General features: G+C 40.0%; 1 protein-coding gene across 1 annotated transcript in view; it reads left to right on the forward strand.

The window, feature by feature from the left end:
* LOC138446783 (phospholipid-transporting ATPase IB-like) overlaps positions 1–21188 on the forward strand; it is a 97761-nt gene that overhangs the window by 43591 nt on the left and 32982 nt on the right. The window contains exons 21-26 of the mRNA XM_069602123.1: positions 1462–1546; positions 5532–5671; positions 7160–7298; positions 13480–13544; positions 17272–17444; positions 19364–19547. Coding sequence (XP_069458224.1) covers positions 1462–1546; positions 5532–5671; positions 7160–7298; positions 13480–13544; positions 17272–17444; positions 19364–19547 — 786 coding nt within the window. The remainder of the gene's footprint in view (positions 1–1461; positions 1547–5531; positions 5672–7159; positions 7299–13479; positions 13545–17271; positions 17445–19363; positions 19548–21188) is intronic.

The following is a 21188-nucleotide window of genomic DNA, read 5'->3' on the forward strand; positions in this document are numbered from 1 at the left end:
TTCAATTTCTTTAATAATATAGAGCTCTTCAGAACATTTTTTCTAATTAGCTAGTTAGCTTTGATTTGTGGAACTTACTTATTTCATCCAAGTTGTGGAATTTTTCCTAGCTGTGGAAAAATTGTTCATCATAGTCTCTTTACTATTTTAAATTTTACTTATTTATTTTTGGCTGTGCTGGGCCTTCACTGTTGTGGATTACTCTCTAGTTGTGGTGTGTGGGTTTCTCATTGCCGTGCTTTCTCTTGTTGTGGCGCACGGGCTTAGTTGCTTCATGGTAGGTGGAATCCTCCAGGACCAGGGATGGAATGCATGTCCCCAGCATTGGCGTGCAGATTCTTAACGACTGGTTAAGAAAGTCTTAAGACCAGGGAAGTCTTCATTATTTTTTTTCAACCTTCATTTTTGTTTGTGTGTGTGTATGTGTGTCTTTAAAGTGTGTTTCTTCCAGGGAGCATGCCATTGGTTCTAGTGTTTTAAATCTGTTCTGGAAATCTCTGCCTTTTAACTGATGTTTAGACCACTTATATAGTATGGTTATCTATATGACTAGGTTTGAATATATCATCTTGCCATTTATTTTCTATTTGTCCCAGTTGCTCTTTTTCCCCCATATTTCTTTTTTATTTTATACGTTCTTTTGGATTACTTGAATATTTTTTTTCCAATTTCCTTGTTTTAAAGTTTTTATTTTAGTAGTCACTTTGTGGCTTATAATAGGTATCTTTATTATATTTCTCCTTCAAGTGATATTATATTACTTCACATATAGTACAAGAACCTTACAATTCTATATTTCCATTTCTCTCTCCTAATCCTTCTGGTATGCTAGCCATACATTTTAATGTTACAAATGTTACAAGCTTCACACTTTACAGCTATTCATTTTGTCCAATTTTTAGAATAAAAAGAACTAGATAATGAGAGAAATAATGTGTATATATATATATATATATATATATATGCCCATGCCAACACCATGCTTATTGCTTTTCAGACTCATATTTCCATCTGGCATAATAATCTTTTGTCTGAAGGAGGTCCTTTACCATACCTTATAACATAGATCTATTGATGATACATTTTTTCAGTCTAAGTCAGAAAGAAAATATATATTTCATCTTTATTTTTTCTAACCTTTTAAAGTAAATTTTTGCTGAGTATAGACTTCTAGGCTGACCAGTTTTTTTTTTTTTTTTTTCCTTTCACTGCTGTACAGACTTTGCTTTACTGGCTTCTCACTTGCATTGTCCCCATGAGATATTTGCCTTGTTCCTTGTCTTTGTTCCTCTGTATGTAACATCTTTTTTTTCCTGGAATTGTGCCTTCACTGGGGCTTCTTGAGCTCCTTCACTTTGATGAGCTATAACAAAAAAATGATAAAAGTTTTTGTAATTCAGATGATCAGGCTTAGATAAGATGTTAATCACAGTTTGTGTTTATGTGGCTTTTTTTCTATAGGATTCAGTGATTTATGAGAGACTTTCAGAAAATTCTCTCTTTGTGGAGGAGACACTAGTCCATCTGGAAAATTTTGCTAGAGAAGGTAAGTGAAAATTATTTAGATTGAATTCCCTTTTGTAATGCTGTCCTTAACTGCTGAAATTATAGCCTCAATGCGTGCTTGGGGGAGCTTGCTGGTATGTGAGACTTTGTGTGCCTTCTGTTTGGTTAAAAGTAAATGGTTCAAAAAATAAATAAATAAAAATAAATGGTTCCCAAACTAGCCCTGTCCAGGCAGTATTATTATTTTCCCTTTCTTACCCTGCAACAGTATTTTGTGCTTAGTTGCAAACACTAAAATGTATGTTTTTACTGTGGGCTCTTCCTTTATTCCTAAAGCAGTGTCTTCAGTCTATTATCTATTTCTAGGCAGAGGATGAGATGCTTGGATGGCATCACTGACTTGATGGACATGAGTTTGAGCAGGCTCCAGGAGCTGGTGATGGACAGGGAAGCTTGGCGTGCTGCAGTCCATGGGGTCGCAAAGAGTCAGACACGACTGAGTGACTGAACTAAAGTGGAAATATAGAGAGGTTTTTTTTTTTTTTTTTTTTTTTTGGTTTGTGTTGTGTGTTTTGAAGTTAATAATTTTGTGTATAACTCAGAATGCTGACATAGTTGATATTTTCCTGCATTCTTTTACCCTTCTGATTTTGACTTATCATCCAACTCTTTATGAAATATATTCCTTGAGTGAGTTTTGAATAAGAACAACATCCATTGAAAGGTTTATAGATGCTTTGAAAAGCAAGGGGTGATACTGATTAAGATTACCTTGAAAACTGTAGTCCACTTTCTCCTTTTAGTTTACAAACTGCTGCTTCCTACAGACACATGTGTGTCTTATGTGAGAGTATGGATATTTTGCAAGTTTACATTTTGGATCTTTTAGTGGTCTCTGAAAATATACCTGTGCTGTAGGTTGGTTACAATAGGTAGAAGCATATGGGAACTATATTGATAACAACTTCTATAGGTCATCTGCAGAGAGTTGTGTGTGTGTGTGTGTGTGTGTTCAGTGGCTCAGTGGTGTCCAACTATTGGGACTCCATGGACTATACCCCTCCAGACCCCTCTGTCCATGGGATGTCCCAGGATGAATACTGGAGTGGGTTGCCATTTCCTCCTCCAGGGGATCTTCTTGACCCAGGGATCAAATCCTTGTCTACTGGTTGGCAGGCAGCTTCTTTACCGCTGAGCCACCTGAGAAGCCTGTTCTGTAGAGAAATAGGAAATTCTCAAGTATTTGAATGTTTTGCCAGAATTAACCTAAAATATTACAATCCGATTTAAAATTTTTTTCAGGCATGTCATTGCAGTTCAGTTCAGTCACTTAGCCGTGTCCGACTTTTTGCGACCCCATGGACTGCAGCCTGCCAGGCTTCCCTGTCCATCACCAACTCCCGGAGCTTGCTCAAACTCATGTCCATCAAGTTGGTGATACCATCCAACCATCTCATCCTCTATTGTCCCCTTTTCCTCCTGCCTTCAATCTTTCCCAGCGTCATTTTCCAATGAGTCAGTGCTTCATATCAATACCCAAAGTATTAGAGTTTCAGCTTCAACATCAGTCCTTCCAACTCAGGACTGATTTCCTTTAGGATTGACTGGTTTGATCTCCGTGAAGTCCAAGGGACTCTCAAGAGTCTTCTCCAACACCACAGTTTAAAAGCATCAGTTCTTCGGTGTTCAGCTTTCTTTATGGTCCAACTCTCACATTCATATGTGACTCCTGGAAAAACCATAGCTTTGACTAGACAGACCTTTGTTGGCAAAGTAATGTCTCTGCTTTTTAATATGCTGTCTAGGATGGTCATCACTTCATGGGAAATAGATGGGGAAACAGTGGAAACAGTGTCAGACTTTATTTTTGGGGAGCTCCAACATCACTGCAGATGGTGATTGCAGCCATGAAATTAAAAGACGCTTACTCCTTGGAAGGAAACTTATGACCAACCTAGATAGCATATTAAAAAGCAGAGACATTACTTTGCCAACAAAAGTCCATCTAGTCAAGGCTATGGTTTTTCTAGTAGTCATGTATGGATATGAGAGTTGGACTGTGAAGAAAGCTGAGTGCCAAAGAATTGATGCTTTTGAACTGTGGTGTTGGAGAAGACTCTTGAGAGTCCCTTGATTGCAAGGAGATCCAACCAGTCCATCCTAAAGGAGATCAGTCCTGGGTGTTCATTGGAAGGACTGATGCTAAAGCTGAAACTCCAGTACTTTGGCCACCTCATGTAAAGAGTTGACTCATTGGAAAAGACCTTGATGCTGGAAAAGATTGAAGGCAGGAGGAGATGGGGACGACAGAGGATGAGATGGCTGGATGGCATCACTGACTCAATACACATGAGTTAGGGTGAACTCCAGGAGTTGGTGATGGACAAGGAGGCCTGGTGTGCTGTGATTCACGGGGTTGCAAAGAGTTGGACACGACTGAGCAACTGAACTGAACTGAACTGAGGATGGTCATAGTTTTTCTTCCAAGGAGAAAGCATCTTTTAATTTCATGGCTGCAGTCACCATCTACAATGATTTTGGAGCCCAAGAAAATAAAGTCTCTCACTGTTTCCATTGTTTCCCCATCTATTTGCCATGAAGTGATGAGACCAGATGCCATGATCTTAGTTTTCTGAATGCTGAGTTTTAAGCCAACTTTTTCACTCTCCTCTTTCACTTTCATCAAGAGGTTCTTTAGTTCCTCTTTGCTTTCTGCCATAAGGGTGGTGTCATCTGCATATCTGAGGTTATTGATATTTCTCCCGGCAATCTTGATTCCAGCTTGTGCTTCATCCAGTCTGGCATTTCATATGATATACCCTGCATATAAGTTAAATAAGCAGGGTGACTATATACAGTCTTGATATACTCCTTTCCCAATTTAGAACAAGTCCATTGTTCCAAGTCTGGTTCTAACTGTTGCTTCTTGCTCTGCATACAGATTTCTCAGGAGGCAGGTCAGGTGGTCTGGTATTCCCATCTCTTTCAGAATTTTCCATAGTTTGTTGTGATCCACACAGTCAAAAGCTTTAATGTAGTCGATGAAGCAGAGATAGATGTTTTTTCTTGAATTCTCTTGCTTTTTCTATGATCCAGAGGAGGTTGGCAATTTGACCTCTGGTTCCTCTGCCTTTTCTAAATCCAGCTTGAACATCTTGGGATTCAAGTTAATTTTCTATTATCTCAGCATTTGTTGGGCTTACTTTGATATTGGAAACTGAAGCCTCTTATTCTTTCCTTCATTCAACAAATAGTTATTGAGCATCTATATAGTGCCCTGCAGTGTTCTCAGCTTCCAGGGCAGAAGTGAACAAAACACAGACAGCTAATGTCCTGCAAGAATATGCCAGTGATAGATGATGTCATGGGGTGAGGAGTGCTATGGAGAGAAAATAAGCAGGGTAAAGGGACAGAGCGACGAGGTGCTCTCTGTGTAGGGTGAGTTAGGTTGAGACTGCAGGAAGGGACGGAGAAGGCAATGGCACCCCACTCCAGTACTCTTGCCTGGAAAATCCCATGGATGGAGGAGCCTGGTAGGCTGCAGTCCATGGGGTCACTAAGGGTCAGACATGACTGAGCGACTTCACTTTCACTTTTCACTTTCATGCCTTGGAGAAGGAAATGGCAACCCACTCCAGTGTTCTTGCCTGGAGAATCCCAGGGACGGGGGAGCCTAGTGGGCTGCCGTCTATGGGGTCGCACAGAGTCGGACACGACTGAAGCGACTTAGCAGCAGCAGCAGCAGCAGCAGCAGGAAGGGAGAATGATAGGCCCTCAGGAGAAAGTGTTCTGGGTATAGGATGTGCAAGGCCAAATGCTGGGGAATACGAGGGCCAGTGAGGGTACTATAGTGAGCACGGACGAGGGGAGGAGGGAAGATGAGTAAGGAGACCAGGTGGGTCAGGAAGGGCCACATGAACGCCTTTATTGTCCCATGGGCTCCGAAATACTTTTGGATTTGGTTTTCAAATTCTCTACTTCTATCCAATCATTGGAAGCCACACCAGGTGATCTCTCTCTTGCAGGTCTGAGAACTCTCTGTGTTGCCTACATAGACTTAACTGAGATCGAGTATAAGCAGTGGCTGGTCATGTATAAGAAAGCCAGCAGAATGGTACGAGACAGAATACAAAGTCTGGAAGACTGTTATGATAGTATTGAAAAGGTAATGTACCCCGTATGTGTTGTCCATGCCAACACATTTGAAGAAAATGAGCTTATCAGTGTAGCCATATCTTGGTGTCATGTTGAAAGCTCAGGTAAATTTTTTTCTGAAGTATACATCTGTCTTACTGTATTGAGAATTCATAAAATGTCTTTTAAACTATTCAAAATATTTCTCCCTGTTTTGGCTTATATCTGAGTCACTTCAGTCTTGTTATCCTCTGGATAGTTTTACCCACTTGAAAAGAAATACATATTTATTATAGAAAAATAAGCTAGAATAATATATAATAATCATCTGAAATGTTGGGCTAATGACTGAGTTCCAGTCTCTCCCCTTTGTTCTTTTGTGTGTATTATATATGTAGTATTCTATTGTATGTATGTGTGTGTGTGCTCAATTGCTCTGTTTTGTCTGACTTTTTATAACCCCATGGGCAGTAGCCCATCAGACTCCTCTGTCCTTGGAATTCCCCATGCAAGAATACTGGAGTGAGTTGCTATACCCTCCTCAACCCAGGGATTGAACCCATGTCTCCTGCATTGGCAGGTGGATTCTTTACCATTGAGCCACCTGAGAAGCTCCTAACCCAACTAGCCTTCATTTAATTGGTATATTTAGACCACTATAAACATTTAGGCTATGTTTATAGTGATGATTAGTTTAATATATACTCTATTTGGAACTGTATTTATTTGTTCCCACTTTTTTCTTTTTATATTTTTTTCACTTTTTCCTTTCTTTGGTTCTAGTTGAGCATTATATATGATCTGCTTTCTTGCTCTCTTTTTTAGTATATCAATCACACTTCCTTTAAAAATGTTTTTAGTGATTGTCAAAGAGTTTGAAAAGTCCACTTTCAAATAACACTGTAATCACTTCTCTCCAGTGGTAGACCAATACTTCACAATAGGAAGAAAAACTATAAAATAAACCATCTGGTGATAAGAGATTTATGGAGAAAGTTATGAAATTTTTCTTACAGACAAAAGTAAGGACCTATACATGTGGAAGGGTTTATGCATTATATGGTGGTGGTGGTTTAGTTGCTAAGTCATGTCCAACTCTTGCAACTCCATAGACTGTAGCCCTTCAGGCTCCTCTGTCCATGGGATTTTCCAGACAAGAATCTGGAGTGGATTGCCATTTCCTCCTCCAGTGGAAATTCCCAACCCAGGGATCGAACCTGTGTCTCCTGCATTGGCAGGTGGGTTCTTTACCACTGAGCCATGAGGGATGCACTATAGTGAAATAGGGACAAACAAATAGACCAGTGGAAGAGACTAGAAAAAAAATGTGTGACTGTATGTACATATGGGACTTTGCATAATCAGTTATTAGATGGCATGTCTTTTATCAAAATTTGCTCTATTTATTCCATCTTAAAATATTTTTATCTTTACACTTGATCTTAGCCAAAAGGCCAAGAAATGATATATTTTTATCTTTAATTAGCAATAATGACTATCTTTTCCCAAAAACATCTAGAAGTTCCTACTACTTGGAGCCACAGCTATTGAAGATCGCCTTCAAGCACGTGTTCCAGAAACTATAACAAGTCTATTGAAAGCGAACATAAAAATATGGGTCTTGACAGGAGATAAACAAGAAACTGCAGTTAACATAGGTAACAGACACAAAGAATGTTTTTTAAAAGCCTGGTTGTACATGTATCCTAAATATGCCCTACAGTTAAGAATGTATGGTTGAGCTGCCTTCAAGTAATAGTTTTTTATTTCTTCAGGAAAGTACAGTGCAGTGAAATCTTGCCATCACATGGCGCAGAATTCAAAAAAACTAAGCAAAGCAAACGCTTATCTTTCCACCATCTTGAAACAATAGAATGCAGAATGCCCACAAGTCATATGTAATTTCTTATTCTTTTCCTTTGATACTTGAAGTTATGACATTTTTTCTCTAATGAGGTATATATTGGGTTGGCCAAAAAGTTCGTCTCAGTTTTTCCATAAAATCTTACAGAAAAACCCAAATGAATCTGAATATCTGTGTTTGAATTGTATGTTTTTCATAAACATTTTAATCATTATCAGAATATTGAGTTAGTGTTTTTTTTCTAAGCTCTGATGTCGCTTGTTTGACTTTATACTTTTTAAATTATTGTTTCACTGTTTGATGGTATGTTAGGGTTCAGATGTGTGGAAAAGGAGTTGAGCAACTTCCCTGGTGGTCCAGTGGCCAAGACTCTGCACTCCCAGTGCAGAGTTCGATCCGTGATCAGGGAATTAAATCCCACCTGCCACAGCTAAAGAGTTTGTATGCCACAACTAAGACCCATTGGATCCAAATAAATATTTAGAAGAGGAAAAGGAGTTTTAAAATCAACTTTTAGCCATGAATATGTAAATTTTGATCATAAGAAGTGATTGAAATTATTATTTTTTTCATAATCATCATGATATCCAGTTCTGGTTAGATTAACATGTATTATGAAATGACCCTGTATTCATCAAACACCCTTTAAACTATGTTTCTGCTAACTTGTCTACTCTATACTCATTCATTTAACAAATATTGAATGCTTGCTATGTGCCAGAAAATTCTAGGATCTAGGAATGAAAAATTGAGTAATAAAGTCTCTGTCCTCAAGGAACTTACATCTACAAGACAAGACAAAAAATTAACAAGCAAATCACCAACTGTTGTAATATTATTGGAGTAAGTGTTAAGACTGGAAACAAAGCAGGGAATAGTCATGGGTTGAAGGGTAATGAGACAGAAAACACGTTAGGGAGGTGACATTTGAGGCAGAGACCCAGATTGGAAGAAGGAGCAATCACTAGGAAAGTTCCAGGCAAACATATGGTAAGCACATGGCTCTGGTGTCTTATCTGAGCAGCAATGGAAAGGCCAACATGGGTGGAGTATGGGGAGCAAAGCAGAGGTGAGAGCTTGTCAGACCATAGGAAGAAATGTGTAGGGTTTTGAGCAGGAGAGTGATATGATTTAATTTGTGTTTTAAAAATATCTTCTTATTGTTGTGTGGAAACTGGACTAAATGGAAGGCAGGAGGTCATTTAGAACATCTTTGTAGAAGTCTATACAAGAGATGGCAGTCATTTGTACTGGGATGTAATGAGGAATATTGGGGAGGGACTCCATTGGATCCTTGAATCACATGATTTGGACTTGATGGGTCCACCTGTACTCAGATATTTTTTCCCCCAATGGTACATATGACAGTACTGTATCATGCAGAACCACAGATTGTTGTTCAGTTGCTCAGTTGTGTCTGACTCTTTGCAATCCCAATGGACTGCAGCATGCCAGGCTCCTCTGTCCATCACCAACTCCTGGAGCTTGCCCAGAATCATGTCCATCAAGTCAGTGATGCCATCCAACCTTCTCATCTGTCCTCTCTCTTCCCCTTCTCCTCCTGCCTTCAATCTTTCCTAGCATCAGAGTCTTTTCCAATGAGTCAGTTCTTCGCATCAGGTGGCCAAAGTACTGGAGTTTAGCTTCAGTATCAGACTTTACAATGAATATTCAGGACTTATTTCCTTCCGGATGGACTGGTTGTATCTCCTTGCAGTCCAAGGGACACCTAAGAGTCTTCTCCAACACTACAGTTCAAAAGCATCAATTCTTCGGTGCTCAGCTTTCTTCATAGTCCAGCTCTAACATCCATACATGACTATTGGTGATTGAGTCAGTGATGCTATTCAACCATCTCCTCCCCTTTTGCCTCCTTCTCCTCCTGCCCTCAATCTTTCCCAGCATTATTGTCTTTTCTGATGAGTTGGCTCTTTACACCATGTGGCCAAAATATTGCAGCTTCATCTTCAGCATCAGTCCTTCCAATGAATATTCAGGGTTGATTTCCTTTAGGATTGACTGGTTTGGTCTCCTTGCTGTCTAAGGGACTCCTTGCAGCCCAAGAATCACAGATATGGAGGGTCAATTGTAAAGATACATGTGGGTTTCTGACTGTGTGTGGGTTAGCAGTCTACCTCCACCATTTTTCAAGGGCCAGTATAAATTTTGGGTACATTTGGTGGGTTAATCTGTCAACCCTCATTGATATGAGTGCAGTGAGAGTAGATGAGTGTTTCAGAGTTTCGCTGTGAAGGGAGCGGAGACCTAGGGTGGTAGCCAGAAGAGAACAGAATTGATGAAGTGTTAGTTGTCTTTGAAGGAGCTATTTCATCTCTAAACATCAATTTCCTGCCTGCAAATTGGGAATGATAATAGTTTTTACTTGATAGAGTTGTTGTGAGAGTGCTTTGGGGTAACTCCCATGAAGTTGTTGCAAAACACTTAGCAAGTCCTCTGGGAATGTGAGATATTAATGTAATTATGAAAGACTCACAAAGCAGGTCCGACCACCATGCAGTCACTTATCCATCTGGAAAACATTTGGAAACATACCATCCACGTGCTCTCCTTTTTCCAGCTCTCCACGTTTCTGCTTTAATGTGCCTTGCCATGTTCCTCGAGAACCATGCACTCAATGACCGCAGTAACTTAGTGCATATCTTGTGAAGAGGCTCAGCTGGCCTGGCACCATAAAAAGGGACAGTTGCTCTCTTACCACCTTTCTCAATTACATCTTTGCCAGGCCCACTACCTGAAACCATTGGTTTTACCTGAAACTTCAACAGTCTCTTTGGCTCAGGACTGAAACTCAACCTAGATGAGACCCAGCAGTTACTGTTAAAAGCAGAGTTTTTATCCTTATAGAATGAGACTTATTTTTGTTACCAGAAATCTACAATTTACATGAAGGACCTCTTACTCAGAATAACTGGATCACATTAGATAACTGCTTTATTGAATTGTACCCATTTTCAAATGACTGTTTGGTAACCATGGTACCTTTGCAAATAGAAGGAAAACTGTCTCCAGTTTCTTAGAGTAGGGATTGAAAACACAGGGAAGAACTGGCAGGGCTAGAGTGAAGGGGAACATACGCATGTAGTGGGCAGAGGACAGCCATACATGTGTAGGGGAAAAGGCAACACACACATTGGAGGGGGAGTCCATGGGGGAGCCCTGGTCCCCCAGAGGGGCAGCCAGAGCAGCCACACCTTCTGGAAATGAGTACCCACTGTTGGCACAGGTTTTTAGCTCTTAGAAGATAATTGGAATTCTGTGCTTTGATTTGAAATATCCTGATTTATAACCGTTGTTTAATGTGTAACATGTTGTAAGGGCTGTTGACTGAGTGCAGCTTGCTATCTTCCAACCTTAAGTTCTGGGTCCTAGATTGGACTTTGCTGCTGCTGCTGCTGCTGCTGCTAAGTCACTTCAGTTGTGTCCAACTCTGCGACCCCATAGACAGCAGCCCACCAGGCTCCTCTGTCCCTGGGATTCTCCAGGCAAGAATACTGCAGTGGGTTGCCATTTCCTTCTCCAATGCATGCATGCCTGCTAAGTCACTTCAGTCGTGTCCAACCGACTCTGTGCAACCCTATGGACAGCAGCCCTCCAGGCTCCTCTGTTCGCAGGATTTTCCAGGCAAGAATCTTGGAGTGGGTTTCCATTTCCTTCTCAGATTGGACTTTACTGCTCCCCTTAGAGGCTACTCATGCAGAGGAGACCAGTTGAAAGAGTCAGTCAACTTAGCCCGGTGTATGTTGATATAATTTGTTTTCTTAGAGGCTTTCTGAGCTCTTGCTTTTTCCCCCAGAAAAGCAATAGCCTTTGGTTAGAGCATTGGAGAAGGAAATGGCAACCCAGTCCAATATTCTTGCCTGGAGAATCCCAGAGACAGTGGGCCCTCGTCTATGGGGTCGCACAGAGTCGGACACGACTGAAGCGACTTAGCAGCAGCAGCAGCAGCAGCAGAGAGCTTTAATGTTCCTTTCATGAGTTTGAATGGCTGAGGAATAATTCAAAGAGAAAAAAGATTGAGAGCTGGTTCTGAGAGCCAACATCACTGAAGAGAAATGCATAGCAAGCATGTGGTTGAAAAGTCAGGCTTCAGAGTTAAAAAGACCAAGGTTTGGACCTGAATCTTCTGTCTCTATATTTATAAGCCCGTGCCTTTGTGGACTTTTCTAACCCTCAGTTTTCTCATTATTAAAATGGTCGCAATACCTCTGCTGGTTGTGATGATTACGTGGAAGGGAGTCTGTGAAGGTTTTTCTAAGCAGGTGTATTGGATAGAGTGAGGGCTTCATAGATGTTAGCTCCTGTCTTTATGAACATTGTGGCAATTTTAACTACCATCATCTCTTCAGGAGCTAAAGTTGGCTAACTTGGTGCAGTTAAAAGGCTATATATAGTCTTGACACTGGTTCCAAACAAAATTTGGCTAAGAATTTAGCAGGAGGCTTACTTTCAGGAACAAATATGTTAGGATTGTTTTTTGTCAACAGCAAGAAATGAAAACAAAGGTTACTGTCACACATTTTTAACATATTTCCTAGAACAGCTTCTAGTTCTATTAGGTTCTGAAAGTTTTCTAATAACATGATTTGACATGAATCTGTGGCCTCTTGACCTCAGCAGCATATGTACTGTTATGTTTGGTTTACCAATGAATGTGTGCGTGATTTTTTTTCTTTTGTGTTAGCTTTGCTTCCTTGGGTTTTAAGAAACTTAGCACATATTCTGTTGTAAATCTTCCTTTGCACCCAGCATAAAGCTGGGTGCCAGTAAGCACTCAGAACTTGCATGCTAATTTGATTTGCATTTTGGTCATAATACGTGGAAACTTTTTAGCCTTTGTTTGGATTCAGCCAGTGCGGGCAGCTGTGGCTTCAGGGAAGAGGGCTCCTCATGGGGGCAGCACCAGGATCCTTGGTGGGAAGCTGGCTTGCCCGGCTATGTCTAGTTTGTGTCCCTGAGCACCTGCACAAATATTAACTTTCTAACCTGAGTGGTAGGACAGGAGCTGCCAGCATTCAGGCAGTTAACTTCCCCAGTAACTTATGAAATATAAGTGGACATTACAATAAAACATGTCAGGAAGTCATTAGAATTCTTTGAAAAGCTTAGTATTTCTAGTTTTGAAAAATATAGCAAGGCAAAGTGAATATCTACAAGTTTCAAAATAGAAATTTAATGATAATTATATTCTATGGAAAAGAACACCTTACATAGGAAGTGTCAGATAAACCAACAAGGAAGAGCCTTGAAAAATTATTTTCTCCTTGTAATTGTGCTGACTACAGTGGAATACATACATATAGGCATTTTGAATTATATACAAACCAGGAAGCTACTTTTGTTATTGAAACCTACACAAGTTTCAGGAAATTTCAAAGAAAACATTAAAATGATATTGTGTACATTTATATTTAAATTAAATTCCAACTCTCATGAAACTGATTTGTATGGCATTGTAACATGTATACTATCATGTAAGAATTGAATCGCCAGTCTATGTCCGACGCAGGATACAGCATACTTGGGGCTGGTGCACGGTGATGACCCAGAGAGACGTTATGGGGAGGGAGGTGGGGGGTGGGGGGTTCATGTTTGTGAACGCATGTACACCCATGGTGGATTCATGTCAATGTATGGCAAAACCAATACAGTATTGTAAATTAAAATAAAGGAAAAAAAAAAAGAAACTGATTTGTATGAAGATTTAAATCATTTTAGAAAATTTGTCCCATAAGAATCATTAGTTATAGATGTACAGAAATTTAATTTTCAAAATTATCAGAAGTTTATCCATCTGCAACCTCTTGCTCAGTTTTTGTGCTGAGCCACTGGGCTTTGAAATAGTTGTGAGGCAGAAAGTATGATAAAGGAAGAATATAAATAGATTTTTTTTTAATGAGCTCACCTAAGGCACTGGAGCCTTCAGATATATGACATCTTTATTTCTTTCTTTGTAGCTTATTCCTGTAAACTGTTATCAGGTCAAATGCCTCGTATCCAATTGAATACAAATTCATTAGAGGTAAGTAATTTTTAAATATATATTTAATATGAATGTAACCAGCTTGTTACTTGAAGGTTGCTCAACTCCTTAAAACCTACATAAGATTGCCATTAACTCCCACTCAAGTCCATTGGAAAGTCTAGGTTTGTCCCAAGATTCTTTTCACAAAACTGAAATTTTTACTGGTTTTCTATTCCTTGTCACCCCTGGCTTCCATTATTCCTCCCTCTGTGTTAGCCTAGTCCTTTAAAGCACCACCCCCCATCCCCCTGGTGTCATACCAAATCCAAGACTCAGATCCTTCATTTTTACAATGGAAAGAAGAGAAAAAATTTTGTCTGTATAACAGTCATTATGAAAAGTTTGAAAAGATCAATGCATTTACATTGCAAGAATGAAAGGAATTTGGAATCCAATACTGAACATCCTTGCCCTTAAAAGGCTAGTTCTATGAAGTATTTTTTACTGTATAATTTTCTTAGACTCATTTAAAAATAATTTTAAGATTTCATTTATTCCTTTTCTGACACACTTCCTTTTTTAAAAAAAATGTAGATCTGAGTTTCTGACATAGATCATTATTCTTCTCTGAAAAATCTTTAAAAATATTTCTTACAGAGCAGATCTGCTAGTGAGAAGTTTTCTCAGTTTTTGTTTCAGAAGGTTTTCATTTCTCTTTCACTCTGAAAGATGATTTCCTTGGATATAGAATTTGAGGTTGGGATTTCTTGTTCTTTCAATACTTTAAATATTTTACTTTACTCTCTTTTTGGCTGCAAACTTTCTGCCGAGAAGTCTGTTATTTCTCTTCATTCCTCTACAGTTAAGGTGTTCCCTCCACTCTGGATTCTTGTAAGATTTCCTCTTTGTCTTTGGTTTTGTGCAGTTTTATTATGACATGCCTGGGTTACCCTGCTTGGTGTCTTTTGAACTTCCTGGGTCTTTGTTTTGTGTCTGTAATTAATTTTGGAGTATTCTCAGTTATTAGCAGTCAAACTTTTCCTTCTGTTCTCTATTTCTTTTCTTTCTGGTATTCCAACCGCTTGTATGTTAGATCTTTAGAATGGTCCCACAGTTCTTGAATATTCTGTTCTGTTTTTTTTTTTTTCTCTTCTTTTCCTCTTTGAGCTTCAGTTTGAGCTTCAGCCTCTTTAATTCTTTCCTCACATGTGTCCAGTCTACTGTTGAGTCCATAAAAGATATTTTTCATTTCTGTTAGTGTTTTTCACAGTGTTTTTACAGCCCTTTGGGGGTGGTGTTAAGGTATGTGGGCAGGGAAGTGTTATATAGCGAAGTGAAGTGAAGTCGTTCAGTCGTGTCCGACTCTGCGATCCCATGGACTGTAGCCTACCAGGTTCCTCCGTCCATGGGATTTTCCAGGCAAGAATACTGGAGTGGGTTGCCATTTCCTGCTCCAGGAGATCTTCCTGACCCAGGGATTTAACCCAGGTCTCCCACATTATAGGCAGACGCTTTACCATCTGAGCCACCAGGGAAGCTCTATAAGCTTATGTTAAATCTCAGTCTTCAAGAGAAACTGTACCCCTTTGTCTTAAGTGTTTCTTAGTTGCCGGAGTCCAGCCCCAGCAGCCAGGGAATCAGCCTGAAGGGGTGAGCGGTGTCGGCGGACAATGATGTATCTTCTGACTCATAGTACGGAATTACATGTTTATTTCAAGCTTCAGGTTTTCTTTTATACTTTGACAAAAGCATTAGGTCAGAGGTTTAACATTTTTAGTTTTCCCCACCCAGATTTACTGTCTCCAGAAAACATTGTTGCCCTATAAACAGAGTTCCTGCTTCAGCGATTCTCTCAGAATTGGCTTTACTATTATCTACTTCTTATATGTTCTATACTTAACTTGTGATTACATTGTAACTCATCCTACATTCCTCAGTTTATTTCTTATCTTTCTAAATCCTGTTTACCCCTAGCATCTTAAGATCACTATCTCCTAAAAAGGCTTCTAGCTATTCTTAATTATTCCTAAACCCTAAACTCAGCAAACTTCTTTTGCCATAAATATTTCCCTCACAAACAGGTCTCAGAAAACAATCCTTCCCATGGCCTCAAGCTGCGACCTACATGCTCATCCTGGAACATTCTTTGTAAAGATCCTTGAACAAACGTCAATGATTACAGATTGTTTTCTGGGCACAACTGCAGAAGGCTTTGTGCTTTCTCATGCTTCTCGCAAGCACCTTAACATTCTTTCCAGCCAAGTCAACCGAAGAAAGGAGAGAACAGGTCAGAATCACAAGAGCTAACTCCTTCATCCCGGTTCCATGCCTGCGGGACAAAGAGAGGGGGTTGAGGGCCGTGCCTTCATTTTGTCAGTAGTGCTTTCTTTCTCCCCTTAGGTGAGACAAGGAGACCACATGGGGCTGGAGTTGGGTAAATGACTTTCCCTCCAGGTGGGATAAGGCTCTGGTAAAGTTTATAACCTCGGAGGTTAGGCTTTTGCGATGGAGAATGCTCTGGGTATATTTCCTTCTCTCTTAGAACCTTGATACCCAATTTTATGGAAGTTCACCCCATTATTCTGTTCCCATCTTTTAAAATTTTCTCAAAATTTCTCTGAACTTCCTCTTTGCTATTAGCACTTTTTCCATATTTTCCTACTTATAAGTAGGAAAAATTCTCCTACTTATACACCTTTTCAAAAATAGCTTTATTGAGATGTAATTCACATGGCATAAAGTTAACCTGCTTAATATAATTTAAGGGATTTTCCTGTATTTACAGATACATGCAATCAATAGCAGAATCATTTTAGAAACTTTTCATCATCTGTAAAAGAAACTCTGTACCTTTAGCTGTCATCTCCCTGACCCTCCTTGCCCCACCCCTAAACAATACTCCTCTACTTTCTGTTTCAATGATTTACTTATTTTGGGCTTTTGTGTTAATCAAATCATTTAGTAAGCAGTCTTTTGTGACTGGCTTCTTTAACTTACCATAATGTTTTCAAGGTTCATCCATGTTGTACCAGGCATTAGTACTTCATATCTTTTTTTAATAGCTAAGGAATATTGCATTGTATGTATAAACTATTTATCCAGTCATCAGCTTGTTTCCACTTCTAGGCAATTATGAATAATGCTGCTGCTTGTACATCCGTGTACAAATTTTTGTGCGGACATGTTTTCATTTCTCTTGAGTGTATATACACTGATAAATGGAATTGCTGGATCATTAACTCTGTGCTTAGTTTTTGGAAGAATTCCTGGACTATTTCCCCAAGTTGCTGCACCATTTTACATTCTGACCTTCAGTGTATGAGAATTGTGATTTCTTCACATCCTCATCATCACATTATTATCTGATTTTAAAATTCTAGTCATGCTAGTGGGTATGAAGTAGTATCTTATTGTGGTTTTGATTGGCATTTACCTGATGACTAATGATCTCAAGCATCCTTTCATGTTATTTATCTACTTTTAAATTTAATTTCGTGAGATTTTCAAAGGAGGTAGACATATGCCTTAATCTCTATCTTTTTAAAATACTTATTTATTTTAGTTGGAGGCTAATTACTTTACAATATTGTAGTGATTTTTGCCATACGTTGTTATGAATCCACCATGGGTTTACATATGTTCTGCATCCTGAACCCCCCTCCCACCTCCCTCCCCATCCCATCCCTCTGGGTCATCCCAGTGCACCTGCCCTGAGCACTCTGTCTCAAGGTCTTTTCATTTATATTTAAAACAGTAAAAGATAATTTCCCCCTCTTTGTTTTAGGCAACACAACAAGTGATTAATCAGAACTGCCAAGATCTTGGAGCACTGTTGGGTAAAGAAAATGACCTGGCCCTAATCATAGATGGTAAAACATTGAAACATGCCCTCCATGTTGAAGTCAGGAAGTGCTTCCTTAATTTGGCCCTCTCGTGCAGAACAGTATTATGTTGTAGGTAAGAATATATTCACTGTTGGTTTTTTTCCCTGCTATATTTCATTTTTTTTATGGAAAGAAAATATAAACATGGAAATATAAGTTTTTTTTCATAGACAAACTACCTTATTGGGAAAATATACACTCAAACTGAAATGCAAGGTCTGAATTTAATTCTACTTGTCAGGTTTAAGATTTACTCAAAAGCAGTTTATAATTTTTCAGTGGCACATTATTTTGGCATGTTATTTATTGATGTATTGGTCAAATGAAAGAAATCTTTCAGGCACAACAAAAGGAAAGGAAAGGAAAGTGAAGTCGTTTAGTCATGTCCGACTCTTTGCAACCCCATGGACTGTTGCCTATCAGGCTCCTCCATCCATGGGATTTTCCAGGCAAGGGTATTGGAGTGGGTTGCCATTTCCTTCTCCAGGGGATCTTCCTGACCCAGGAATCAAACTTGGGCCTCCCACACTGCAGGCAGATGCTTTACCGTCTAAACCACAGGGAAGTCCAGGTACAACAAAGGCCCTGGTCATTTACAGGGAGGGGTAAATTTGAAATCAAACCACTGAGACCTAGAGGAAAATGAATTTATGAGTGGTTATTGAGTTAACTGACTGTTGCTCAGTTAACAGTTATTATAAGACTAATGTTATTTTAGGCTATATTTTCATACATGAGTGAGAAGACCCAAAATCAGAATAGTGATCATCCAGTTCTTTTCTTAACTGGTCAGAACTGACTTGGAGCTTTGGTAAAGCGTACAGAACTGTGTTAAGGAGTGAGTGAAGAATCTGAGGATATGTGGAGAACTTGAGTGCCAAGAGGATGGGATTAAGATTTAAATTAAGATATGATGAGTCAGGGGCTTTCTTAGGTGATACTAGTGGTAAAGAACTCACCTGCCAATGCAGGAGATATAAGAGATGCAGGTTCAATCCCTGGATCGGGAAGATCCCCTGGAGGAGGACACGGCAACCCACTCCAATATTCTTTCCTAGAGAATACAAGGACAGAAAAGCCTGGTGGGCTACACTCCACAGGGTTACAAAGAGTTGGACACAACTGAAGTGACTTAACATGCACTCACATGAAGAGTCAGACTTGAGATTAATTAAATTGATTAGTTTTTTCCCTCTACAAATATCATAGTCCAAACATAAAAGTGATCATCAGACTAAATGGCGAAGCTATTATCAGTGCTAGTATTTCAGTAAAAGAACCAGTGTCACTTGATGAGAACTAGACTTACAAATAGGAGAAGGCAATGGCACCCCACCCCAGTACTCTTGGCTGGAAAATCCCATGGACGGAGGAGCCTGGTAGGCTGCAGTCCATGGGGTCGCACAGAGTCAGACACGACTGAAGCGACTTAGCAGCAGAAGACTTACAAATGGTTTCTGACCTCTTCTACTTCAGAAAATGTTTCTATTATACCCATAATGTAGTGATGTTAACTGAATGTATTCTCTTCATTATGAAGCGAAGTTTATTTTTTTTTCCCCCAACTGTGTTTCTGCCTTAAATTTTGGAGCATGTTCTAATCAAAGAAACCTTCTATCTGCTCAGTTTATAATAATCTCATCCTAAGTTTGAAAAGGTTAAATTTAAATAAGTTATTAGGAGTTGTTTTGAAGGAGGAGAATGATAAGTGAGGTCATTTGCTTACTGGAATATGAAACCCTGTGAGCCCTTATTGTTTTTGATAGAAGTGTGTGTCTAACTTGCTGACTGAGTGAATAAATGAGTGATGGGTAGGGCCTTCCTTAGAAATTAATGAGTGAATTGGAAAATTTACCAGTAACTTCCATTTAAATGTGACTGTATGTGGATTATTGTTGACTCCTTTGTAAAGCCTTTTAGAACAGGATGAATAAAATGAACCAAAATAAAACATGAAAACATGGTTGGTTGTTTCTTTCTTTTTGTTTTCAGGTTATCTCCCCTCCAGAAGGCTGAGATAGTGGATGTGGTGAAGAAGCAGGTGAAGGCCATCACCCTGGCCATTGGGGATGGTGCCAACGATGTGGGGATGATCCAGACGGCCCATGTGGGTGTGGGCATCAGCGGGAATGAAGGCATGCTGGCCACCAACAACTCTGATTATGCCATTGCTCAGGTCAGTGGTGAGGGTGGCCAGCTGGGCATGGGGAGTGTTGAAGACCTTGGGTCCACCCTGAAGGTTTAGCCCAGTGTCTAAGCTGCTTTCAGTTTGAAGCTATCAGCACCTCTTTGAAGGCTATACTGCTCACTGATCGACAGGCTGATAAATGGAGAGAGGAGTTGTTAGGGCAAGAAATAGTGGCTTTATTGGGAAAGTCAGCAGACTGAGAACATGCTGGACTGGTGTCCCAGAGAACCATCTTGCCTGAGTCCGAATTCAAGCTTATTTTATACTAAAAGGGGAGGGGATAAAGTCCTGGCTCTGGTCAGCTTCTGGAGGGCGGTGTGTTAACTTCTTTCTTCCTGAAGCCATTCACAGGTGGGCTGTGAGCTGAACCAAAGGTATTTTAGCTTCCCCTGGGAGGCAGGGTTCCTAGAGATGGGCCATTATGTGTAATTTAAACTTATAGGCAACATAGTGACTAGCTTGTAATAGAATACAGAGGTCCTACCCTATCTCCTTAGTTTCGTGCTGATGCATTTTGCTGCAGTAATGCATGCATGTGTGCTAAGTTGCTTCAGTTGTGTCTGACTCTTTGGGACCCTCTAGACTGTAGCCTGCTGGGCTCCTTTGTCCATGGGGTTCTTCAGGCAAGAGTACTAGAATGGGTTACCTTGCCCTTCTCCAGGGGCTCTTCCCAACCCAGGGATCGAACCCACATCTCTTACGTCTCCTGCATTGACAGGCGGGTTCTTTACCACTGGTGCCACCTGGGAAGCCCTTGCAGCAGTAAAGGCATCCCCTTTCCAGCTTTGAAGTTTTAAAAACTGCTGCTGCTAAGATTCTGTAGTTCTGCTCAGATAACCAGATCCCCAGTCTCTCCAACCTGTATGTGCTTTGCTCTGTGGTATCTCCTGATAAAGACTTAAAATATCCCTATTCCCCTCCGACCCTTTTTCTTAAGGAGATACTACTGCCTTTTGGCAGGCATTTTAAAAAAATTCAGCTTTGTTTATTTAGAGCAGTTTTGCTTCACAGCAAAATGGAACAGAAAGTACAGGTATTTCCTGTACACCCCCAGCCCCCGCCCCCTCAGCCTTCCCTGTTAACAACATCCTTTATCAGAGCAGTTCATGTGTTATAAATGATGAACCTACAGAACAGGTCATTTTCACCCAAGGCCCATAGTTTACACTAGGATTTTTCCTTGTGTTGTACATTCTGTGGGTCTGAACAAATGTACAATGACATGTATCCACCATTATAGTATCACACAGAGCAGACTCACTTCCCTAAAACCCTCTCCTATTCGTCTCCACCCTTTGCCATAACTCTTGGAAACCATTGATCTTTTTACTGTTTCCATAGTTTTGCCTTTTCCATAATGTCGTATAGTTAGAATCACACAGCAGTCTTTTCACACTGGCTCCTTTCACAGTTATATGAATCTTAAAGTTCCTCTATGTCTTTGCAGTTTATCCAATTGTACATCTCTAAACACTATGTTTTACCTTGTGAGTGTGCTCAGTTGTGTCTGACTCTTTGCGACCCCATAGCTGTAACCCACCAGGGTCCTCTATCCATGGGATTTCCCAGGCAAGAATACTGTAGTGGGTTGCCATTTCCTCCTCCAAGGAATCTTCCTGACCCAGGGAC

Source organism: Ovis canadensis, chromosome 10 (assembly GCF_042477335.2).
Source record: "Ovis canadensis isolate MfBH-ARS-UI-01 breed Bighorn chromosome 10, ARS-UI_OviCan_v2, whole genome shotgun sequence".
NCBI classification, from domain to species: domain Eukaryota; kingdom Metazoa; phylum Chordata; class Mammalia; order Artiodactyla; family Bovidae; genus Ovis; species Ovis canadensis.